We start from the raw sequence: 25,008 nt of genomic DNA, 5'->3' as shown, positions 1-25,008 counted from the left end.
GCAAAATGTTATAAATAGAAAAATGGGTACTAATTAATAGATTGATGCTATATTATGTGTTCAGTGAGTTGGATAGCAATATATCACCTATGTAATTCACCTTCACTCACACACACACACACACACACACACACGCCATTTATTTGAATATACCTTTCACAGATACAACATCACAAAATGATTTATATAATGAAAAATACATAATTAAAGGCAATGTTAAAAATATCAATCACACAAACGCCACAGGACTGACTAGTTAAAATCACAACAACAACACAGATGAGGACAAAGACACATAAACAAATAGGAAAATGTACAGAAGAGGACATATACAAAAGTAAAAATGCAATAAATAAAGTGGAGCTACTATTCAGAGAGGCTAATCAAAAACCTGTCTGAATAAAAATGTTTTCAGCTGCTTCATAAAAGTGTCACAGCAGTGTAGGGATGAGGTGAGAGCATCCTATAACTTGGATGCAAAAGCTTGAAAAGCACAGTCACCTTGAGTTTTTTTGGGGGGGTTTGAGGGTCAGCCAGTATAGGGAGTTGAGGAGGGAGAGGTCAGCAATATGCTGGGGTGTTTGACTGTGCAAGGCGCTATAAATTAGCACCAGTATTTTAAAGTCCAATTTTAATTAGGAACCATGCAGAGAGGATACAATTGGCATGTGATCTCTTGTTATTTCTACTTACAAGCAGAGCAGCTGCATTTTGGATGTTTTGGAGACATTTCAAAGACCTATACAGGTAGAAAGAGCATTACAATCATCTAAACAAGAAAAAATAATCCATCCCAGCCTTATCCACCACATATTTTCATTTTTTCAATGCTACTCAATTGTAAAATACATGAGTGCATAAACTTTGAAGGTTATGCTGAATACAAACATTTAATGACCTCATATATTGCTTATTTGCATTTAACTAGAGTCAGTCGTCAGCCATCCAAATGTTGAAGGATTCCAAACATTAATTTAGAATGGACTATTGGTTACTTTCATGAGGTTTAAAAAGCAATACAATTGAGTATCACTGGTATAAAAATGATAAGAGATGCAGCTAAAATGGCTAAAAATCTGTCCAAGAGGTATGAAGAGAACAATGTAAGTCCCACGACAGAGGCCTAGACAGAGACGCTGTGTCTGACATGAACTGACCAACAGAGACCGAAAAGCTCTTATCAGTAAGATAAGATGAGAACCAATCTAAGGCAGACCCAGAAATACCTAGCTGGTTTAGCCTGTTTAGTACAATACCATGATCAATGGCATCAATAGCAGAGCTGAGATCAAGTAACACAGTAATGGTTTAACATTGTGCAACAATTTAGTACCTATTGTCCTCCAAGGAAATAGGGGGGAAAAAGAGGGAAATAGAAAGAAAGGAGTTTATTGATTGTGGAGCAGGAAACACCAATGGTATGCTGGTTTGATGATGGGAGAATATTTGGTCAGATGTCATTTAACTGTCCATAAAAATGTAAGAAAGTTAGTGTAGTCAGTGTAAGAGAAGAGATTTTAAAAAAGGAAGATTGAAGGGCAGGGGAGCACCAAAGGTCTGACAAACAATTACAGGTTCAAATGTTATTGTAATATAATGTAATATAATATAATGTTAATGTAAGTAATTTTCTCGTTTGTTTGTTTTTTGAAGCATATGGTACTACATATCCCCTACAGTAGGTGGCAGCATTCACTTTTAACGTTGGTTTGTACTAAAGGAAGTGACGTTATCTTTCGCCCTAGTGCGGAAACGGCTGACTTGACAACAAAACATAGTGGTTAGTTTTTCATTCGTAATTATATAAACTATATTCATACTGTCCTCCGAAAGCTATTTTCACATACCCGTAACGTTAACAGTTTGCACTCGTTGCTGTAAATGCATTGGAGCTGCTGCGGCTAACTAACACTAAGTTAGCCTGCGCGGGGTCATTTTTTTTTACCCCACTGGTAGTGTGAAGTAGCTTGTTTACGTCTCGTCCAGTTGTCAGCTCTCTAGTAAATGGCCTGCACTTTAGAAAAAGTGTTGGGCGATGCTCGGACTCTTCTCGAAAGGTTGAAAGAGCACGACACGGCCGCCGAGGGACTGATAGAGCAGTCCGGGGCCCTCAGCCAGAGGGTTCAGGGCATGAAAGAGGTTGGAAATGCCCTTCCAGACAAGGTAAGGACAACAACATTTAGCAACACGTCAAACCAGTCCTGTGACAGTGTTTCTCCACATGAATTCACTCACAGGGGCGCATGGGAATCAAAAGCAGAGAGTATATTGAAATAAAGTGCTACCCGCAGCAGGGTCAGTTTAGTTCCCAGTTTACCTGAAGATTTTTTATCATGTTCAGAATGACTCCTGCAGGTGCTTTGTAGGTCTGTATTTTTGAGGTAACTGCAACAATGTTAAATTCACAGATTTTTGAATGGAGTTTGGCATGACGTTCTTTCAATAAATCTAATAGTCATGGAGAAACAATGTATTTTGTGTTTATCATTATTATTGTTATTATTATATATTGCTTGTTTATAAAGATTAGAGCCAGACAGCTGATATTAGCCTATCACAGATATCAGTATCAGCATATATGTTGTCCAATATGTACCAATTTTTTAAAAAGTTATATAGGCAGCATTTAATGTATATTTGATTCATTTTCTACGTCAAGTTAAATATGTACAGGTTTTTTTGGTATATATTTTTTTCTGTTATTTAGTTAGTTATAGTTATTTATAATTATTAAATTCCCAGTGTAGTTTACTGTTCTCAGTGTCTGATAACTGCATTTAAGGGATCAATGCAAAGAAAGTGTGTTTATGTATGTATTTATTTATATATGAAATTATCGGCTGACATATTAATATCTGAATTAATATCGGTTGACCGTTTGATGCTGAGATTGTACATCAAAAAGTACTTTTAATACCAACATAATATATTTTTTAAATTGATTCTACCATCACACTCATAGTATCGTAGTATCATTATTCTTGATGTAGGGTGTGAAATGCATATTCTCATACACTCGATTCTTTATCCTTTATTTAATCTGCCTGTACTTCTCTCAGCACATAGAAGATGCTTCAGAGCTTCAGGAGCTGACCAAGTACAAGCCTCATGTCCTTCTGACTCAGGAAAACACTCAAATCAAGGAACTGCAGCGGGAAAATAAAGGTTAAAAAAACACAACTCTATTCACACTATTCTTTATGTAATATAATGGTAGTGTTTTATATGTGTGTTAATCCTCTGATATGTCTTCATGACTGTTTCTACAGAACTATGGTTGTCTCTTGAAGAACACCAGTACGCTCTAGAGTTGATTATGGGTCGGTACCGTAAGCAGATGCTCCAGCTGATGATGGCGAAAAAAGAGCTGGACACCAAACCTGTGCTCAGCCTCCACGAGGACCACGCCAAAGTATAGCAGCTTTCTTTTCTTTCATATTAAAATTCTTAGTCATGTGTACAATAGGATTTCACAGTGATAGCTTTAGAGCTGAAAAATCCATTCATTTTGGGATTTTGAGATTTTTTTTTGTCTAACTTTTATCCAGGAAGTGCAGAGCCAGGTGGAGCGGATATGTGAGATGGGCCAGGTGATGAGAAGAGCCGTGCAGGTGGATGATCAGCACTACTGCTCTGTTAGAGAGAGGCTCGCTCAACTGGAGGTGAGCGAGAACATGCCGTCTGTTCAAATTAAATACTGTGTGTGTAGTTAGGGTATCTATATGTGGTAATATATGTATAGAGGGTGATATACTGTAATTGAACAATACATGTGTTACAAAACAAACATATATTCTAACTGACCTGTGGTAATATCTAGAAATAAAGATAGTTTTAGTTTTCTTCACCCAGGTATGTTGACATACAATACAATCACATTGAATGGAATTTCATTTGTGGATGTTGAAGCATTGAAACAGAGCCCCTCCCCCTTGGCTCAGATAGGAGAAAAAAACCTTGATGCAGAAATCTGTGGGGATGAATTTCTAAACCATACCCTTGGGTTCACAATCCATATGCATGGACTACATCTCTAGTGAATGGACCTGCCTTACATGGACTGTGGGGACTACATCCACCCAGTAAATCAATTTAATCTAGATTTTACAGACTTCTCATCTCAATGTTGGTTTTCAGGTGAAAGCACAATAAATGCTAAAATTTACATAAAAGCGAATATATGAAACTCCAAAAACAGAAAGCTAAATAAATTTAACTAATTACACTGTCATTAAATCTGCTGTTCAAATGAATGTCTGGTATATTAACAATTCAACCATGTGTGCATAGGGAATCAGAAGGCACAGTTTATAAATCCATGTGTCTGGTTTAAAAATCACTGGGTAGAGATTTACACATCAAGTTTTCTTTTTGACCCCATTAGGAGGATCCCTACTATGGTTAAATGCTCTATTTAAAGCAAAACTTTGCATGGCTAGATACCTCTAAGGCTGCGTTCACACTACAAGCCAAAATCCGATTTTTGGCCCATCTAGATTGGAATCGAATGGCTCTTATGAAGTCTGATCAGTCATAAATCACATGAGATCTGATTTTTGCAAACCAGATTGAAACCACTCGCCCATATTCCAGTTGTTGTTGCTAGCTGATATCACTGAACAGAGCCAAATCCGATTTGGACACTTAAAAACAGTGTAAAAACAGTGTGGACAGTCAGGCCTAAAAATCAGATTTGAGAAGGAATCAGATTTGAATCAGATTTGCCTGCAATGTGAACGCAGCCTAAAGGTACAGTAAGAGAGAAAATGATCAATTAATTTAAAAAAAATCAATCTGCTGTCCTGTTCAGATTGAGAACAAGGAGCTGCGAGACCTCCTGACCATCAGCAAAAGCTCTGTGAAGACAGCAAGAGAGGAAACCAACCAGCTAACAGTAGCAGCAGCAGCAGCAGCAGCAGCACAAGAACAAGAACAGACCCCTCAGCCAGAGTCGGAATGATCAGCAGCCTCAGTGTGAACTGTGGTTCGGGGCAACAAAAAGTCTTTCAAGACCAGCAGACAGGGTTGATGGTGTCTTTACATGGGTTCACCATGTACACTTTTTTTTTTTAAACATAAGCTGGAATTCAGTCAAACCACAGCATATTTTTTGGTAGTGAAGGTCAATTAATAACACAATATACTGACTGACTGAAAGAAGCGTTAACCAGCAGGTATATTTGGATGGTAGCTGTTGTATATTTTCATATGTAAAGTATGTGTATTGTCACTGCAGTCGTGTTTGCGTGAATTTCAAATAAACGTAATCTCGGACAAGATATTTCATTGGGAGCCAAGACATACTGCGGTAAAGGCAGTAAAAGCAAAGGGGCTTTTATTTGTTTTTGGCCAAAGATACATTAACTCTTCACGGACACAGTTTCTACCTCTTTGGTGCCCCTTTGCTGTTCACACACACACTCACAGTATGTTATAACTGCTCATAACCACCCCTGCTATGAGTTCACTTGAAGTCTATTAAGCAGCTAGCTCGTAGGTTGCATCATTTTAAGTGTTTGTGCTTGATAATCACTCTGCCAACAAGACGACTCTTGGCTGTTTCACACAGTTTGCCTGCTGAGGAGTGGTGATGGATCATTTGTTTGTGATTATCATTATATCAATTTGATACGTTTGTCTGTTCGTAGAATTCATATATGACACGATTTCCATGTTTAGTACTTTGTGTGTAATGGACACCAGTTTTATAGTTTCAGATTTATGTGCAGAGTAATCGAGTGTCCCAGTTGATGGCACATGTTTATTTTATGGTAACAATTTCAGAATTTGCCAAGTTTTTGTGTGATGGATATCAAAATGTTTGGGCACTGTATGTTGTCAGAAATTGTACATTGTCATCTCAGGAAATCAGTGTTATTAAGGTGAACATGCTGTAATGACTTCATGGCAGTGTAATGAATCGTGTCAAACGAAAATTTCATTCAGAAACTTTAAAATAAATTTGCAATAAACAGTTGTGTATCTGTGTATGTTTTTTCCCCCCTGTTGTAAGATACAGTATATATGCAGATCAGGCTATTCTATTCTTGGACGCACGATGGCGACATTGAGTTGCTTTGGATTTAATTCATCGCGAGGTTTGCGAGAACGATAATCAATGCTGCGTTCAAGTCAGAAGGCACGCACAGACTTTGAACTAATTAAGCGTTTTTACGGATATAGATTACCTTATCCATGTCTTTTCGTTACAAATTGTCTTTTTTCAAACTGTAGGCTTTAGCAAACCTCCTGCTCTCTGTCATTTTGTCCTTCTTCTGCGTTCAAGACGAAACTACTCGATTTTTTCCGACAGTCCCTGAAGGCATCAGCAGAGTTGGATTTGACACTTACAGCTTTGCTTCAAGCTAATGTTCAGCATGTCTGAGAAGGAACTGGGGAAAAAGTGGGACCGATGCCTGGCAGACGGTGCCATTAAATTCGGTAAATATCCCTGAGGTTTCTGCGTGTATTGACATTATAATATCCAACAGCAAGGGCAACAAAAGCACAAGATTATACTGTAGTGTCATTGACTGGGCGAGAGGCTAACTAGCTAACCATAAAGGGCTCGTAAAGGACAACTCAGTGACCAGACAGATATACATGACTTAATCCTTTTTAATTGGTATAATTAGGGTTCATTCTGCAGTGTCATTAAGAAAAAGGGGAATCTTGATACACTTGCCGTAAAGATGCGCATTATTAACGCTATTTGCGTAACCCCTAGATTTCTGTGTTGGAAAGAGGCTAAGGGGGACTCACCATTCAGAAAATGTTAATATAGATATTTCTTTTTTTTATCGATAAATACAACATTAATGGACACAAAGTAAGACTTATTACGAGACAGCAATGCCTACCCCTTAATTCGGCATACTAAAATTACCGATAAACCCCTACTTTAAAACCATATAAGCTTTTTATTGTCTCGGCTGAAAAAAAACAGATAGAAGTGATATAGGAAGGCAGCTGGGTAAAGTTGACTTAATTTATTAAAATTAAGAATTACTTGATAAGTCACTGGTATTGTAGAACCATGTATTCTTATACCACAAAAAAATCCATAGTCATGTACGTACTGCAGATAAATTAAGAACTGTAAAATTGACATATATTTGAATGGAGTTTGGTGTGATGTCATTGAGTGGAAAGAGTGACTGGCAAATGTTATATTAAGGGAGTTAGTGTATTCAGATAACATATGCTTTGGAACAGTTAAAGGAAAAAACTACTGTGCTTTCCACCACATTCATACCACCTTATGTATGGCCCGACCGATACTGTATTTTTGGTGCCGATACCGATAATATGGAGTAAAAAACCCAATATCAATATTTTGGCAGATAATCTTGTATACAGAACATATATGTAAAAGCGTTTTTGTAATGATACTTCAAATGGTTAACAATCATTTGTGACAAATGTATGTAAAGGAGGCGTACTTTACAGTTTAATAATATCTATTGTATAAAATGACAGCATTGCATTCAAACAGAAAACTTATCTGGGAATTTAATAATTATAAATAATTACAAATAAATAAACACAACAAAAAATGTATGTATATATTAAACATGAATTAAGAAAAAATATCAAATACATACATACATACAATTCTACCTATATAACTTATTATATGTACGCTATGTACGTATACATCAATACTGATATATCTGTGATAGGTCAATATCGGCCAATAATATCGGCTGACTGATATACCGGTTGGGCTCTAACTGTATGAATGAGTGTACAAGTTCAAGTTTAGAGTGTGAAAGTTTAATGTTGTGTGTATTAGACAGTAATGAGTTTGTAAGCAATAAAAAGGTTAATCTCTGTTTAGCTATCTCCCAATGACATATAACATGAACAATTTATAATACACAATATAAATGTACATGATATAAGTCACTGAAAGAACAAGACTGACAATTATCAACGTTATACACATACACTTTGAATAAATAGAAATAAAGCTAGCAGCTGGATACCAGTACATTGTCGTGTATGTATTTCTAAATGTTTTTTTTATTCTTTTTTTTTTCAGGCACTGGACTCGGGTTAGGAATCGTTTTTTCTGTTCTGTTTTTCAAAAGTAAGTCGTTTCTTTGGATTTGCCTCTTTACTGCACCTTGAATCTTAAATGTAGCTCCTTGACAAGAGGAGCAGAGCAAGGAGTGATATGCTACCCCATCATGTACAAGTAATTGTCTGTCAGTTACTCCTAGCAGCTAAAAAGCATTTTCTACAATGCAACAGTAGCTGTATTTTCCAACATGATACATTATTGTATGTAAAATTTGAATTTGGGTCTGTTTGGTGGTTTTGTTGTGGAGAAGACCACCTACAACACTCATCCACCCAAAACACACACAAAGGAACATCAAGTGAAAAATAAAGAAGTAACAGACTAGAGTATGAAGAGGATTACAGCAACATGTCTGATAAGTTGTTAACCACACTGTGATGTTGTGCATGAGAAGAGATAAAGTATCTGTTCCATTTGTAGGGCACACATGGCCGATTTCCTTCGGCTCAGGAGCGGGACTTGGCATGGCATATGCCAACTGTCAGAATGACCTGAAGTCACATTATTTTCTGCACAGAGGCGAAAAGGTTAGAACTGAAATCATTCCTTATTCTGTCAAAACAACAATCCTGTGTCACTGTCAATGTAAATCATGAGTTATGTAACTGATTTTCACTTTCTTCTACAGGAACAATAGCTACAAGTCATCGAGGGACTGTCTTATTCATTTTTGGGATATTTTTGTTTTGTTTTGTCTGTGGAAGAGTCACCATTTGCACTGTTCTGCAGTTAGATTTTTGTCTCCCTGTTGGACGATCCTTCCCTAGAATGACTCTGTATAATTTGTATGTGCCTAATCAGGACAGTCTGTGTTTATTTAATAAAATTATCATGACAAAAATATGAAACTGATTTCATATGTTTGATTTTTTTTTTTTGCTCAGGTGTCTTTTGAAAGGATGAAAACCATGTAAAACCATATTTAAACGTTTAGTAAAAAACAACCCTAGAGTAATAAATCATAACAGCTACTGTTGATTATGCTTCATATAATTAACACTCCAAATGTAATGGTGGTAATTTGAGTCAAGTGTTAATGCAGCTTTGAATAGGTGGTCTTCAGTTTATTTATGAATTTGAGTAGGAGTGATTTTTCTGAAACGTGTCGGGGAGGAAGGTGGCTGCAATCAAAACGCTGTCCCATAAGGCAGTGGGCTTGGTGTGGGTGAAAGGGGGTCAGAGGGTTGGCAGCCAGTCGGATGTGGCAGATGACAGGGGCACAGTAGTGATGGATGAGATTAGTCATCTCTGAGGCGGAATGAAAAATAAGAGCTTTGCATATTATGTTTGTCATTTGTCACGGCTGTTGACATGCTGAAGTGTAAAGGATTTAACCCACAAAAGCTATTGTCTTTTATGCCATCTGGTAGTCGACTGCTCTGGTAGGGAGGTAATATCATCACACCTTGTTTTTTTAGCTGAATAATTTAGGAGTAAATGTATGAGTCACTGAAAAATATTTCATGAACTTTAATTCTAATCTACTATTAACAAACCATTTACACCTATTCCAATACCAGATCATACCTTTAGTATCATCATCATTTCATCATTCATGTTTTACTGTTTTAAAAAAAGATTGATATCTAAATGTCCACAGTTGGTGTAAAAAAAGAAAAGAAAGAAAGAAAAAAGAGCTATTCTAATGTTTAATCTTTATTGCAGTCAGTTATCCCCAAAAACATCCTACATTTCCAATACTGCCTTTTTCTTTTTTTTAATCAGAGTGAAATTTTCACAAAGCAACAGAAGACAGTATTCAACTGGTTTTACAGGCAGAGTACTGTAGTTATACCCATGACGAGTAAACTGGACTTCATGTATAATGTTGGTGGAGTGCTCCTTTAATACCCCCTTAACAACAACACACCTAAATCCATTGGTGCAACCAAGTGTTTCTGAAGTCACGGGTGTGACACCAATTAGAGCTTTAATAAACCAATTAGAGCTTTAATAAATCTGTCAAATACAACAAATAAAAAAATAAAAACAGATATGCAAATTTATTGAATCGCTAAGGAATTCAAGAATATTTCCAAGGACCCGTCATAATTAAAGCTTAATTAATTCCAGTGTAAGTCAACCTTTGAAATCATTAGAACATGAAAACAAACCTAAGCTGATATATTCATTTAATAGATACTGAATCTGGTGACTACTGCTTTTAAAAAATATGAAATATGTCTAAATATTAGATCTTTAATTATACATATAAATGTGCAATTTCAGAAAAATCTCTTCCACTTCAAAAGTTTGGACACTGTTTGTCTTTATTCACAGGCACTGTAGATCTAACAATCACATAAAATGCTTATTATTATTCATTAGAAAAATGCCATAAAAGTTGCATCTCAGTAGTTAAAAACACCATGACCAAACATGGAGAAAGACCACCCACACCACTGCCTATGATGTTGAATTAGCATTTCTTGGCTGTGATTGTGCATGGTTATGCATTAAGAGCTCAATGCTTTGACACGCTCCTTCTCAGAAGCTGTGCGCTCTGGCTGGGAGGCGCGCTGGAGTGGCAGACACAGGGATTAACAGGAGCGGGGGACATAAAGGCAGCATCACAAGGACCATAGTACCTGTACACCACTCTTGAATAGAGCCTTGCTTACAAATGACAGCTGCACGATTTTTCTGCTCCCCTTCGCTATTTCTCAGAATAAAAGGATTTATGAAAGGCAGCCGAGCTCCAGCACAGCAAAGGACGTGTGGAAGCTGTGCAATTATACTTCTGTGAGGTGAGATATAATTCTGAGAATTGGTCCTTGTTGTGTTCAACTTCAGTATTTCTTCTCACCAACACTGCTCTTATATGCCTAGTTGAGGCTTATCTGTCTGTGTGCCCTCCTCCAGTGATCATCATTGTGACATGCGGCTTCAAAACCCTCTGGCAGGCATCGAATGGCTCACTCTGGCTCTTAGCTGTGGATGAGGCAGGGACGTGCCAGCCAGGATGGAGAGATGAGTGCAACTGTTGGCAATTTTGATCAGTGTATTGGTGGCAGTGGGATTAATCACAGAGCACCAGGATGAATTCTTGCCAAAGGAAGATGGAGATATTTACCAGTGGAGCACAGTCCAGTCAGCCATAACAGGGATACCTCGGTGGCTAGTCCTTGAGGTGAGAACGTTGGCGGCACAGGCGAACTGGTCAAGGTCTGTGATATTAAGTGGTGCCTGAAGAGAAACCTCAGGAGCTGGTACATTGATTGTTGCCAACCACCGCCATGGCTGACTCTCATTTGTCTGGCTACGTGGGAAGCTACAACAGCAGCTCTCCCACCACCAGCGCTTGGAACGTTACTGGCAGTGGTCCGTGGTTACTGGCCTTTATGCTGACTGTGATCATCCTCATGACAGTCTGTGGCAACATGTTACTCATTGCTTTGGTGTTCGCCCATCGCTCTTTGCGGTGCACCTCCAACTGTTTCTTGGTGTCTCTGTTCCTGTCTGACCTAATGGTGGCACTGGTGGTCATGCCCCCAGCCATGCTCAATGTGCTGTGTGGTGCCTGGGTGCTGTGGCCAGCCTTTTGCCCGGTCTGGCTATGCTTTGATGTCATGTGCTGTAGTGCATCCATTCTCAACCTCTGTGTGATCAGCCTGGACCGTTACCTCTTCATCATCTCACCACTGCGCTACAAGCAGAGGATGACTCCACCTCGGGCATTGCTCCTGGTTGGAGCTGCTTGGGGGTTGGCAGCACTGGCCTCTTTCCTGCCCATTGAGATGAATTGGCACAGCCTAGGTCTTGGGAGTGGACACTCATCGGTTCCTGGGGTCAGCAGTTCCAATATGAGCTCCTACTCTGACACACTGTACCCAGCGTCCTACTTTCAGCTTTCACCATCTGGAGGTCTTTCCTTCCAGTGTCGCCTACGGGTCACCCTGCCCTTTGCTCTAGTGGCATCTGTACTCACATTCTTTTTGCCCTCCAGTGCCATTTGCTTCACTTACTGTCGGATTCTTCTGGCAGCACATAGACAGGCGAAGAGGGTCGCAGCACTGAGCCACCCACCACACCCACATCCTTCACTTGGGGAACCTTCCCGGCCTCCTTCACCTGGGGGTGCAGCAGGGCAAGCTCACCAGGACGGAGACGACTGCAGTCACCAGGAGCCTCCCGTTTCACAAAATGTACCGGTAAGGCAGAGAGACCAAACAATAAAACAAGTGTATGAGTGCCAGTCATATAGGTTTCCTACCCGAAACACTGAATGAACTAGTGGACAATGTAGACTGCCCTTTAAGCTTAGCAATAATTCAGGAGAGTAGGAGTTTAAAAGGTTGATTATGTGAGTGGAAAAGGTGACACAGAGCACAAAGATAATAACCAAATTATAGTTACTCATCTATTGTAAGAGTTGTCAAGCTTGACTTTTTCTGGACATTTTACAATTTTGACATTATGCTACTCATACGGACTACTCCTCAATTCATCATCATCATTATCTAAGTGCAGCAATTATGACCCTTGAGGTGGTTACTGTTAGTATTAATGACCACTGTTTGCTTCACACATACACACCTGCAAAAATGCTGTTAGAAAGCATTTTAGAAAGATACATTTGCATTTTTTATTGTCAATCTTAGAGGAAAATCAGACAGCTATTTTCTGCAATTAGAAAGATGCACAAAGCATAGACATACAGCTTCTTGACCAAGCCATGAGTTTAGCAATGAACATTACCAGAGTGAGTGGGGGCTTGCAGCTTTTCCACTGACACTTAAGGGCAAAGAGCTCGTGATGATGTCAAAGGCTGATGTTATAATAGAGTAGATGCCATTGAACATGAACCCATAGAGAGCCAAGGAAAGAGGTGTAAAACCTGTCAAGAAATAATGGTGAGAAAAGCAGAGAGAGTCAGATGTGCTGCACGCGCGCGCCCACACACACACACACACACACACACACACACACACACACTCTAAATCAATCGGCTTAAAACAACATAAAATCTAGTGAATTGAATAACCTTTACTTACAGTTTTCTATTTTCTAACTTATATACTAATATGAAGCTTCAGACATCCAAATAAGCCAAATAAATAGATGTTTTTTAAATGGCAAAGTCCAATTTGACAAAAATGTGATACTAAAAGACTAAATGTTGCAGATATCCACTTGATATGACTAACTCAGACAGGTTAGAGTGATTGATATTGTATCTATAACTCTGGGTTTTACTTTCTCACTCTGTTGTCCACAGCCGTCAGTGAACAGTGAGCGTCGTCTGGCTCACAGGCAGGGTCGGAGGGCACTGAAGGCCAGTCTGACCCTAGGAGTCCTCTTGGGACTCTTCTTCAGCGCTTGGTTGCCCTTTTTCATCACCAACATGGCTCAGGTCAGTAAAGGTACTGTAGATATACTGTAACACATAAGTGTAGTGAAGAGTAATTATGCTTGCAAGGGGCTTTATCCAGGTTGCCTTCACCTTTAGTATATACTCATGTCAATATGCTTTCTTTCTTTCATCAAGCATTTTACTTACCATTTTAAAAAGCCTGATATTGATTGTCTTTTGTTTGTTTTTGAAACACTTCTCTTATTTAATTTATTCCAGTGATTCAGAAGTTGTCAGCCCAGTTTTCTCACAAATTGATACGGGTGGTGGACACTGAAAGAGTGTGAAATAAATGCAAAAGAAAGAGAAAAAAAACTCACTTGGATACTGATCTATTTTTGTATTGGCCAGCTTTGGCGTCACAGACTTGCCAAGCTTTCCAACAAGGAAATAGACATTTCAGTGTAGTGCAACTGACTCATTCCAAAACCAAGAAAACAACACACCGAAGTGCCATTAATAATTGGGTTTTTTTTTTTGAATTGTTGCTTTTGATTCAATTAGACTGAAGGCAAGCACTCATTACCTAGTAAACAAACAGTGGAGGCAATGAAAAACCTCAGCCAGAGTAAATTAATGTCAAAAAAACAGCTTAATCTAAATTGGTAATGACACTTGTCCTGTTATTCAAGCTTTCAATGATCCAGTCATTTTGATTTCCCATCTGTGCCCTCTCGCTTCTCCCCTGCATGACATAGCAGAGAGAGCAGCACAGAGACTCCACTGTGTCTGTGTTCTTCTTTCTTTTAACACTCAATGTGGTGTGTGAAACGCACCCCTCCTTTCTGCCCTATTCCCACCGCCTCCCTGTCTCATCTTCATAGTATTGGAAGCTCTCCTCTAACAGCTGTCTCCTCCTTCACTGTTTCTCTATCTAGCCTTAATGGTTATATTCCAGATCACTGTTTTTACCAGTTTAATTTTCCCTTAATCAGAGATAATGAGATGTTTTATGTTAAAATAAGTTGTCAGCTTATGTGATTAGTGAGAAAGTTCATGTTTTGTTCATAAAATGATTTCACAACTTTTCAGTACTGTACTTCAGATGTATAGGATCCCAGAAGGCACAGGGAAGCTAAATAAGTAAAAACATGCAGAGATGAATATATAAATTGATGAACAATAAGTAATAAATAAGGCATATTGTCTGTATTTATTTCCCCAACTGTGCCAAAAAGGGACCTGGGAAGTAAATATATGAATAGATGTGCACTAGAAATGTAAAATAAAATGAATAGAAATATTAATAATAATAAAATAGATTAATATATGAATTTATGTTTTTATTTATGAGTTGTACCTTAAATCTGTTTTTAAAAAAAGAAAAAGAAAATAGATAAATAAATACATAAGTGAATGAACACTATCAATTTAAAGCGAATTAATAATTTTTACAAAAAGGACAATAAATGTAGGCTATAAATAAAGTTATGTCGAGGTCAAAACAAGGCTGCAAGACAGTTGGTCTCCTGATTCAGTTGTTCTTTGTACTACAAGTGTTGCTGGAACTGATTTTTTGCATATTTCCAATAGCACATTATTTTATTCAGTGCTTACTAATTTGCAGTTTTCTTCCTTCTTGCGTTTTTTTTTTTTATTGCATTGCTACATTTCATGGCATGTTACCACCACTGCCAATTAGCAGAATAGTGTGAAATATGCACACACAAATCAAGGGGAGGAAGTAGCACTTGTAAAAACTCAGTTGCGCTACTGGTGGTCGAAAACTCCACAGGGTGCTTTTAAAACTACATTTTTTCCAAATTTGACTCTTAATAAATTTTTGATGTCTTAATGCTCGTCATTTTTTCCACTGTCTTCATTCAGGCAGTGTGCGAGTGCGTCCCCCCTGCGCTCTTTGATGCCATCACCTGGCTGGGATACTGCAACAGCACAATGAACCCCATCATTTACCCATTGTTCATGAGAGACTTCAAGCAAGCTCTGGGAAGGCTCTTACCCTGCTGCTCCTCACGGTCACCCAGACGACCCTCACCGGCGCTTTCCCTCTCTCTCCGCAACTCAGGAGATCCGAACCTGGCCAGCGACCCCACCTCCCCTCTGGCCTCCGACCCTACCCACCCCCCAGCTACCGCCACTGACGCTGTCAACTTGTTGGATGCAGAGCATGCTGGGATTGAGTTGCCTCTGCTTCTGCCCAATCAGGTGGACACACTGGATTGATTTGCAGGCTGGAGCAGTCAGTTTGTGTGTTGTAATTAGTGTCAGAATTTAAGGTAAGGCTTTAAAGGTAAGGATTTAAAGACTGAAAATGAATACATGAGATGAGAGGTGAGTGCAGTCCTAAGAGAAATAAAATTAGACAAATAACAATGTTAAGAAATATTTAAAATCAGTTGTTTATAGTCACTGCAAAATGTCTTTGAGAAGACACATTCAGATGGAAGTTCAGCAATCGTACTCTGGTTCTATGTCGACTTTTGAGTGTCTCTTTCAGATTATGAAATGTGGCTGGAAAAATGACATAGGCGCAATACTGATAGTCAGACTATTTCCAATTACCAGTGCCCTTATACATGAACTGTATAAAAAGCAGTGCTTCACATTGGTATGAATGGAAAAGAGCAAAGAAAGGCCTTGAAGAAGACTGTCACCTTCACTGAATTGGCCCTCGGCCTTATGGAAATCAAATTACTGTGATAATATCCATAGCAACCAGGCCAACGGATGAAAATTAGAAGGAAATGAACATGAGATACTGTCGTTTTTACTGCACCCTCTGAAACCTGAAAAACACCAGTTATATTCACAGTTACTTGATCTGACGGAGTTTAGCAAATAAATTATGACACTATTTACAGTTTGTAAAAAAAAAAAAAAAAAAAAAAAATCTACTTCATTCACAAACACTGGTTAAACAGAGCAGTTCATTTAGGGGCCATATGTTTGCATTGGCATGTCAGTATGTTGAGAATGAGATTCATATTTTCTCCAACAAAGCTTGGACGCTAAAACAAACAAACAAACAAGAAAACTTGAGATGAGTTTACAGAGAAGCAGCTGGTCCTGTAACATGCTCTTTACAAGTTTGGCCGCCTTTGTTCGTGTGTGTGCTCTGTAGTCCAGCGTGTGTCTTCCCAGCTCCATGATATGTGTTCATTATCTGGATCTGCCTCCTCAGCATCGTCACACTGGGCATTAAAAGCAGATGCTGTGTCATGATTACAAGCATTCTCCTCTGAAGTAAGTGGTAAATTGTTCTTGGCTCTGATTTGACACTCTGACTCTGGATCATTCAGCGAATCCAGCAGATCAGAAATATCAGGGATGTCCCAACCATCTCCTGTCTCTGCTTTCTCTGCTCTCTCTTCCACGTCTCCACCTTCAGCTGTACGAGCATCAGCCTCCTCAGCTGGGCTTTGTGTCTCATTCACTTGTTGCTCATCGGGCATTTGGTCAGGGATGTCCCCTGTCCCCTCTATAACTGCCACAGAGTTAGGAAGAGCAGAGGAGCCTCCTGGGACTTCTTTGGTGGGAACTCCTACTGCAACCAGAATGGTGTCCATCTGACGCATGTAGTCCAAGTGACCTTTCACCTGAGAAGCAGAAACATTGTTTTAATGTCCCTGACTTCAAAAAAAAAGAAAAAAGAATACATATCTCTTTGTAAATGACAGTGTATAATTTTCACTTTTTTAAAGAAAGGTTTATTACTTTGTAAATATGTCTTCTTTTACTATGTTTTTGTACAAAGAGTTTTCCTCTTCCCATGTATGTACTGTAAGGTGCTTCAGACATGTCAAGTATCTTTTTTATTTTTTAAATGTTCATTTGGGCAAAAGTTTAAACCTGTGATGATTTACTTGGTTCAACAGCCACAATGATAAGGACTGGTGTTAAGTTTCTTGTGCAACCATCTTGATTTAAAGAGAGACACAAGGGCATTGCTGTGACCTGAAACTGAAACCAGCAGGGGCCTTATTTTTTTTCTTCTTTCAATTTTATTTAAATAACACTACTGTCTCTTTTAATGTGATAATAACATACTGTATTTAATAATATTGCATTACACTAATTACATCTCATTGTAACATTCATTGTAAAAGTGATCAATGTTTGTATTTATTTTCAGTTGAATTGAATTAATTTGTATTAATCACTAAAAGTCTCTAGCAAGCTGTTGAAAGCTGCAATAATCAATATTTTTATATTAACAATGGATCAAATGACTATTTGTAATGTGAAGGGCGTTGTTCATGGTGACATAATCATGGCGAATCATCACATGCCTCTGAAGTTCCTCTCAGCTCTGAAGTGCGTTTTAGTGTCTTTCAGCCCATCCTTTTGGTTTTTACAGCCTGTGACTTTACTATTTTGATTCAGTATTGCTACTCTCATTAACCTTATTTTCAGAAGCAGCGGACAATTATTGAAAGAAACTGCTAAACCCACTTTACATTGACTACCCAATACCAAACAGGAGACGCACAGTTAGCAATAAGTGTGTTAACGTACTGTAGTAGAGCAGTTATGTAGCAGCTTAAGAGGCAGATACAGTATTTCACTCAGGAGTTAGTGGAGACCAAAACAGAGCTACACAGAGAATTTGACCAGATGGCCAGACACATGAGTGCAAATGAATGCTCATTTTGCTGCATGTCTGTTGGATGTGTAAATATGCCTGTGTTTGCTAGCATGTTTCACATAACAACTTTATAGTATATCAGCAATGTGTTTACAGCCTATTTTGCAGCCTCAAGTGGCCAAAAAAGTATTTATTAGAGGCACAGTAAGCTCCATAAAGAAGATAGACATTGCAAACTGTAACGATCAAAACATAAGCCACTTATTTCACATAGATCATTTCAACTGTGGACCTTAGCATATGTCTAATTCTTAAAATCTAAAAAAGCATACAGGGAAGGGGAAAGTGTATACTGTAGCTACACTGACTTTAGTGGCTCTAATATAAACAAAAGCTCTGACTCACCACAGATGAGAGATCCACATTGATTATGCGTCCGTCCTGGTCGTTGATTGGCTGTAGCCCAGCAACAGACAGTTGTGCAGCTGAGCTTCGGTACAAGAACCCCAGGAGCCAGTCCCCCCTGATAGGTGGAGAGTTCAGAAAGTCATTTATTTGTGTAAAATCTAATTTAAATTCCTGCTGTCAAAGACAGTGGTTTCCAAATCCCCTACAGCTACAACAGTGGACCTTAAATATACAGTGACTAAACAATGACTAAATCAAAACTATAAAACATCTCTCAAATGTAAACATGGATTACCTGCAGTACCCGTTTACTATTTTTCCAGACACTACCCTGGTTATTCTCTCCCAGGCCTTCTCAGAGCCATCCACAGGGGCCCCCAAGAGGAACACGTCCTCCACTACTCCTTCACCACCTAAAGAATCACAACAACACAAATAAAACTGTTATTACATTTTCAAATGCAGGATGTAAAAGAATCTGCATAATGTTAATTAAGAATGACTTCATAGAAAATGTTCTGAGGAATAAAAAAGCTGTAATTATTCAAAACTATTCCCTCATCCACAGCTACCAAGGGATGCCATATACAGAGCTTTGTGAACAATCTAAATATATTTAATCCACAGGAATGTCATTATATTGTTCATACCTTGGTCATTGGCAAGCTCCTCTAGACAGTAGTAGATAACTCTGGCCCCAAGACTGAAACCTATAAGACTGACAGGTCGCTTCCCCTTCAAATACAGAAAGAAACAGTAAAGTAAAATACCACTTTAAAGCAGCAGTTCATTGTCACAGTGTTTACTGAGAACCCCCCTCCAATTATATAGAAGGAATCAATACATTACTATATTAAAGTGTATATTAACAGAGTTAAGAAGCAGCACACTACCTGCTGTCTGCTTCGTAAAACCTGTGCCAGGTGTTTTCCCACCTCAGCTGAGCGGTTCAGACAAACACACCAGGGATGATCGATGACACTGGCTGCTGCCAGCAGAGAGGCAGGCCACGTCAGAGCCGTCACAATGCCTGGATAGTGTGATGGTGTGAAATACATTAATGCAGGACCAAGAAAAGGGCGATAAAACAAAAGCACAATGGCTGAATATGGTATTTGTCAAAAAATACTGTAATGTACATTACATGCACTATCTTAACAAGCAAGCACCAGTATGAGTTTTGGTTTCAGAGGTTTTGCACAACAATAGCATCAACTTTTCCAAATACACAAATCCAAAACAAAAAATATGCTACGACAAGCACAACCACTCCTGAAGCTTGTGACAAATATGTTTTGAGTATGCTTTGACCATCACTACCTGAGAGCACTGTGTACTTGAGGGCTTCCTGGGCGACCATGCTGACTAGGCCATCCAACAGAGAGGCCAAGGCTGAGCCCAGATCCCTGAGGAAACGTGACTCCCACACCAGGCAGTACTGCTCCCCGCATTCGCCCAGGCTGCACCACGGGGCCTGGAACGAACCTGGAAGACAGCAGTTGTTTTTTTATGTAGTAGGTAGTCCAGTGCGGTTGAGGAAACGACTAAGCACCACTTGTAAATTAAGTGCTTTTGGGCCATTGTATTTGAAGGGGGTACTAAGCCTGTAACTGAACATATGTTTTAGTGGAGAAAGAGAGCTACAGCCTTTTATGTACAAGCAAAACTGAAGTGGTGTGTTTGCATAATCTCCAGGGGACACAGGATAGTTTTAGAACATTACGTCCAGAGCCTTGCTGGGTGTTAAATACATTTTTGTTGTTTTTATTCAATGTACAATCAAGTATGAGCAATCATAACACTTACATATAAGTAAGCAAGGATACGGAATAAAAAAAGATCACAGCATATTTGTTGGGCTGGTTATATTTATATAACCATTTATATATTTTTATCCACTTTGTTTAGGTGATGTTGTCATGCATGGTGCATGATGTTACGATGCACTGTAATATGTTCTCAATATTCTGACTTCTTTTACACTTGTTGTGTGTTTTAAAAAGCACTGCCTGGATGTTACTCTTTTTGTTGTAATGTTACAATTTATATTTTGCACATATTTATGAAAGTTGGGAGGCAAACTGGTTTTAGGATGTGGCTATGATAATTTTATTGTCACAACTTTGCACAAATGTGTGAATTATCATGATTAGGTGGGATTGAATATTGGGATAAAAATGTTTATAAAATGTTATGAACTGGTGTTTTGTTCTCCATTTACTGTACACTGAATTCTGTCATTGATTTATTTATTGTTCCACCTACCTGCCCAAAGAGGACTATGGGCAGAAAATAGCAATTTTACTAAAAATCTGGTGGAATGCATCTCTCCTTGTTTTATATAGGCTTAATGTTTTATTGTGCTCTGTGCCTGACTAACAAATTACAATAAAGTCTTCATTTTAAGAAAAAATATGTAATATGCGAATTTAACCTATTCAACCTACTCTAACATATATGTTTATATATGTATTAAATATTACAATTTTAGGATTCTGCTAATATTATGACCTAATTCTTGTCTCATCTCAGAACAGTAGCCCCAGTACATACCACTTTTTCAGTGGTCTGGCACTGACCCTCCTCTCTTTCTCCACCTGGTGAATAAAACTGAAAAGGACTGTGTTTCATTCAGTGTTCAGTAAAGCTGAATGATGAAGGCTAAAGTATCATAATAAGGGCAGCTGCATGTCTTTGCTCTGATTTCCTCAGACTATTATACTATTATCACTGCTAGTACTAATACTGAGATCAATACTCACTGTATTTACCGCTGCAGAGCCAACCTGTCACTGCTATGGTCAAGTGAAGATGCTTCCCAGAGTTCAGCGGCCGGAATTCAAATTCCTCTATCGCCCCAACGCACTTATTCATCTTATAACCTGGAGAGACAAAGTGTGAAAGTGAAAAAAGTTAGAAAAGTAAAATAATCTAAAAAAAAAAATTAAGAAAAGCTATTAAATCGATATGGAAATTACATAAACGTGCATTTATCAAAAAAAAAAGTCAAAAGTCTACAAATGTTAATTCTTTCCACACACATCTAATGTCATCCAGTGCTCTCACCAGTCAATCCAGCCCCTGCAGCTCCAAACAGGGAGGCCATGATTGCAATGCCAGTGGCTGAGCCCAGAGCAGCAGCCCCTCCGGCCCCCAGCACAGCCCCTGCCCCTGCTGCCACCAAGGGTGCTGCCAGCCCACCTGTCACACCTGGCAACGAGTCAGTACAGAAAAAAACAAGTCTGTCGATGCATATACAAGGAACAATTAAACTCATTAAAATGGTGCACTATCCTGGTCTTTAATTTAAATATCAGTCTTATCATTTGAAGCCTATCTGTCCACTAAAGTAACTGGGTGTTTCATATGTGCATCTGAAGTTTTGAAAAGCATTTGAAGCAGGAATAATCACCGATCACTGTTCCTCCACCCACAGTGGCTAGTCCAATGAGGAGGTAGCGGCGTAACTTTCGCCCTCTTTCTTTCCTCCGCCGCCGAGAGGACTCCTCCCTAATGCAAGCAGAGACAGACAGATAAGAGAGTGGGCTGGAACAGTTGAAATATCCATTGGCTCCAAGAATTTTAATGTGTGAAATGACTCCTTATGAATCTAATGTGACATCTTGAAAACAATAATCTGGTTGTTTAAGCCACACAATTGTAACATTGTCTTTTTTTATATAAGTGTGACTGCCATGGGCACTATTGGTGTTTTTTAAATAGTCTGAAAAAAATATAATTTTTTTTTTTATCTTAAAACAAAGCAAAACAAGTGAAATTTCCAATGTATTACTATTGTAAAGGGCTCTCTATAAATGAAGCTACTGACTCACATCTACCACCATCCATCCTTCTATACCACCATCCTTTCATAACTTACTCGCTCTCCTCTCCTTTTTCCCTCAGCCTCTCTCCCAGCGTTTCCTCAAACTCCTCCAGCTGCTGTTGAGAGATTCGCAGCAGACAGCTGACATGACGGATGAGAACCCTCGCTCTGGCATCATATTGGCCTGACAGGACATGACAGGTTTAAAGTAACAGGTTTATGTGAATGTACACAGACACCTGACTTTTAAAGTAGCAGTCACTAAAGGGTTCTTACCGTCTTTGACAGAAAAGGACACCAGATCCTGTAATATGAAACATGAACAGGTCAGGGGAGGTGTATTTGTAGAAATCCAGATACAAAACAAGAGCTGTATAATTAATTTCTATTCCGTAACTTCCCACAAGATGATGTTTAACCTCATCTTGTGTTCTGTTAGAGAGACAAATACCTGCATGATGGGGATGGCTCCTTCAGCTAGCAGTGGTTCAGCCAGTAGGGTGGAGAGGAATGTGTCTGAGCCCTCAAAGCCCAGGCCTGACAGGAAAGCCCCCATAACAGGCATCACTGATTCATCCAGGTCCAGCCAGCGGACCAAGCCCTGCAGGTACTGATCCCTGAACGTACTGTGAAACACACAATCCCTCATCATCATCAAATAACAGTTCAGTTAAAACACTATTTACAATTTAGCTAATTCAATTTTATTAATCCAAATGTTTATTCTAAAATGGAAAGAGCAGCTTTTAGAAATGTGTAATTTTTTACTTAAAAAAGAGGCAAGTCCACCAGCATGCAGATCAAACTCAATACTGCTGCCCTTTTTCTGTCTAACAGTTTCTACATACATACATCTCACCCACTTAATGTATTGTTTGTTGATGGCCACATACACAACTGCATTTACAAGTCCAACTAAGATGTGGTCATGTTTACCAATACATAATAGGAACACCTGTGTAATATTATGCAACCCAAGTCAACTGGTCTGCCATAAATTCTACATGTATTGACATTTTTTTTTTTTAGATTGTCAGAAAGGTAATAATTCAACTTTATGTTTATTGTTGAGGTTGTAGTGAGTGCTGATATTACATTGAATATTCATAACATTTTGCCACCCCCTCATGTATGTTAATGGTGTTGTATTGGACTGCATTACATTGCACAGGTGTTTCTTATTAAGCAATTGTTGAGTGAATAAGCACTTGTCGAAAGGGTGTATTCAGAAGCAGTATTCCTTTTTTTCAGTTTAACTGTTGAAATATTGTAGGTGTCATAATCAATTCACACCAAACAAATAATCATAACTTGTCAGTCATCATCAGTCCCTTGGGTGATGTGTTAGGTGGAATTAGAAGAGGGTGTATGGGAGGTTTTTAGCTCACAGTGATTGCATTGATATATCACACACATTAAATATCATGATGACATTATCTCTCTTGACCCTGTTACCTGTTTCCAGGCCCTGTAAACAAATGGCTCAAAGAGACGCCACACAGTGCAGCATATGCAAACCGCCCCTGTTCTGTCAGCCGTCTGCTGATAATTTCCTGTGGGTTTTGGTCACATGGGACATCTTGTGTTGTTCCTGTCCCCCCTGGGTCTGAAGTTGTAAATAGACAAAGGTTAATTATTAACATAAAGCAGTTTCAAGAGCCTCATGTAAGATAAAATACATGTGACACATTTACACATAATAAAGACACATCATGATCATGCATTAAAACATTGTGCTTTTGTTTTTAATGCTATTTTGGTGGATTTGCCTACATGCCGAATTGACCAGAAAGACCCTTATTATTAATGTTAGGTTCTGTGTCATGTCCCATAAGGTGTGTTAATGGTACCTACACTACACAGCTGTACACTGTCCGGTTGTTAACTGTAGTTTGGTGTTTAGCAATAATCTTAAAAGATTACAGCAACAAGAAACTGCGTTACACCGAGTCTAACTTTGTCCTTCTCATCATTTCACGGATGAACTGACCTGAATTCAACATTAAAGAAGGCTGATATAAATGTGACACCAATGCTAAATGTTCCTTAAGCTATAATTGTAACTTAAAAGTGTATATAACACTTATAATGTATAGAACACAGTGTTTTAGCTGCTTCGCTTGTTTGGTGACGTGCTATCTCAGCCGTTTTCTAGCTAACGGTTCAAGTCATAACTTTTCATAACTTCGTTATTTTAATAAAATACTTTACTACTGCTTTAAGTAAATTAATAAATACATTATATGTGGTACCTGGGGTAAAGTCAGAGTCCGTACTGCTGTGTTTTTCCTCCATGTCCACAACTATAGACGGAACTCTGCAGACTGAACTTTTGCTGCCTTCAAGTGTTCCTTCTGAGCTCTGACATCTGATAATTACACATGTTGCCTGTACGATATTCACACGTTCAAACGCCTTTGATGGCAAATATTTCTACAAAAAAACAATGCAACAAAAACTTATTGTGGATGTGTTAATGTTAGATGTCAACCGGCACAGAACTGCGATGTGCTGGATTCATAAAACGAAAAGGAAAGGGCACATTAAAATTTAATGAAATTATTAATTTTGATTGCTGTTGTATGTATCGCTGTTTCCGTTACCAAATACGTCTAAAAATCTGCTTTCCATGTCAGTGATAACAATAATTTTGAGTAGTTTACGCATAGACTGTATGAGTTTACGCGGTTGTTAAGATTTACGACTTTCCTGAAGTAATCATGTCTTTGCAACTTTTGAGTGACGTAACTTCCACGTATGTGGCGCAGAGCAGGGCTCTGTTCACGAGT

The 25,008-nt window shown here is 38.7% G+C and overlaps 4 protein-coding genes across 4 annotated transcripts; 3 read left to right on the top strand and 1 right to left on the bottom strand.

The window, feature by feature from the left end:
- The first annotated feature begins 1,754 nt into the window (after nucleotides 1-1,754).
- Nucleotides 1,755-5,980, top strand: sike1 (suppressor of IKBKE 1). Its single transcript, XM_053317524.1, has 5 exons — nucleotides 1,755-2,163; nucleotides 3,060-3,165; nucleotides 3,270-3,412; nucleotides 3,549-3,662; nucleotides 4,811-5,980. The coding sequence occupies exons 1-5, from the start codon at nucleotides 2,005-2,007 to the stop codon at nucleotides 4,958-4,960; spliced, it is 672 nt and encodes a 223-aa protein (XP_053173499.1). The 5' UTR covers nucleotides 1,755-2,004; the 3' UTR covers nucleotides 4,961-5,980.
- A 232-nt stretch (nucleotides 5,981-6,212) lies between these two features.
- micos10 (mitochondrial contact site and cristae organizing system subunit 10) lies at nucleotides 6,213-8,928 on the top strand. Its single transcript, XM_053317839.1, has 4 exons — nucleotides 6,213-6,441; nucleotides 8,045-8,092; nucleotides 8,507-8,613; nucleotides 8,715-8,928. The coding sequence occupies exons 1-4, from the start codon at nucleotides 6,369-6,371 to the stop codon at nucleotides 8,721-8,723; spliced, it is 237 nt and encodes a 78-aa protein (XP_053173814.1). The 5' UTR covers nucleotides 6,213-6,368; the 3' UTR covers nucleotides 8,724-8,928.
- Nucleotides 8,929-11,322: 2,394 nt separating this feature from the next.
- Nucleotides 11,323-15,623, top strand: htr6 (5-hydroxytryptamine (serotonin) receptor 6). Its single transcript, XM_053317873.1, has 3 exons — nucleotides 11,323-12,237; nucleotides 13,305-13,439; nucleotides 15,267-15,623. Exons 1-3 carry the CDS (start codon nucleotides 11,323-11,325, stop codon nucleotides 15,621-15,623), a joined length of 1,407 nt encoding a protein of 468 aa, XP_053173848.1.
- Nucleotides 15,624-15,775: 152 nt separating this feature from the next.
- On the bottom strand, nucleotides 15,776-24,592 carry tmco4 (transmembrane and coiled-coil domains 4). Its single transcript, XM_053317872.1, has 14 exons — nucleotides 24,472-24,592; nucleotides 23,675-23,825; nucleotides 22,671-22,845; nucleotides 22,496-22,523; nucleotides 22,274-22,403; nucleotides 21,806-21,903; nucleotides 21,460-21,603; nucleotides 21,156-21,275; nucleotides 19,714-19,878; nucleotides 19,287-19,423; nucleotides 19,044-19,128; nucleotides 18,689-18,806; nucleotides 18,391-18,508; nucleotides 15,776-16,996 (listed from the first exon to the last, which is right to left on the bottom strand). The coding sequence occupies exons 1-14, from the start codon at nucleotides 24,512-24,514 to the stop codon at nucleotides 16,481-16,483; spliced, it is 2,028 nt and encodes a 675-aa protein (XP_053173847.1). The 5' UTR covers nucleotides 24,515-24,592; the 3' UTR covers nucleotides 15,776-16,480.
- Nucleotides 24,593-25,008: the final 416 nt, after the last annotated feature.

The sequence above is a fragment of the Scomber japonicus genome, chromosome 4, assembly GCF_027409825.1.
Source record: "Scomber japonicus isolate fScoJap1 chromosome 4, fScoJap1.pri, whole genome shotgun sequence".
Classification (NCBI taxonomy): domain Eukaryota; kingdom Metazoa; phylum Chordata; class Actinopteri; order Scombriformes; family Scombridae; genus Scomber; species Scomber japonicus.
This window is presented reverse-complemented; position numbering and strand designations above follow the sequence as displayed.

Coding starts and splice junctions, on each gene's coding strand:
- sike1 (XM_053317524.1), top strand. CDS start 2,005: ATGGCCTGCACTTTAGAAAAAGTGTTGGGCGATGCTCGGACTCTTCTC. Junction 3,413..3,548: donor TCCACGAGGACCACGCCAAA/GTATAGCAGCTT, acceptor ACTTTTATCCAG/GAAGTGCAGAGCCAGGTGGA. Junction 3,663..4,810: donor AGAGGCTCGCTCAACTGGAG/GTGAGCGAGAAC, acceptor TGTCCTGTTCAG/ATTGAGAACAAGGAGCTGCG.
- micos10 (XM_053317839.1), top strand. CDS start 6,369: ATGTTCAGCATGTCTGAGAAGGAACTGGGGAAAAAGTGGGACCGATGC. Junction 6,442..8,044: donor AGACGGTGCCATTAAATTCG/GTAAATATCCCT, acceptor TTTTTTTTTCAG/GCACTGGACTCGGGTTAGGA. Junction 8,093..8,506: donor TTCTGTTCTGTTTTTCAAAA/GTAAGTCGTTTC, acceptor TTCCATTTGTAG/GGCACACATGGCCGATTTCC.
- htr6 (XM_053317873.1), top strand. CDS start 11,323: ATGGCTGACTCTCATTTGTCTGGCTACGTGGGAAGCTACAACAGCAGC. Junction 12,238..13,304: donor CCGTTTCACAAAATGTACCG/GTAAGGCAGAGA, acceptor TGTTGTCCACAG/CCGTCAGTGAACAGTGAGCG. Junction 13,440..15,266: donor TCATCACCAACATGGCTCAG/GTCAGTAAAGGT, acceptor GTCTTCATTCAG/GCAGTGTGCGAGTGCGTCCC.
- tmco4 (XM_053317872.1), bottom strand. CDS start 24,514: ATGGAGGAAAAACACAGCAGTACGGACTCTGACTTTACCCCAG. Junction 19,424..19,713: donor CAAGTACACAGTGCTCTCAG/GTAGTGATGGTC, acceptor CACACTATCCAG/GCATTGTGACGGCTCTGACG. Junction 19,129..19,286: donor TTTTACGAAGCAGACAGCAG/GTAGTGTGCTGC, acceptor CTGTATTTGAAG/GGGAAGCGACCTGTCAGTCT.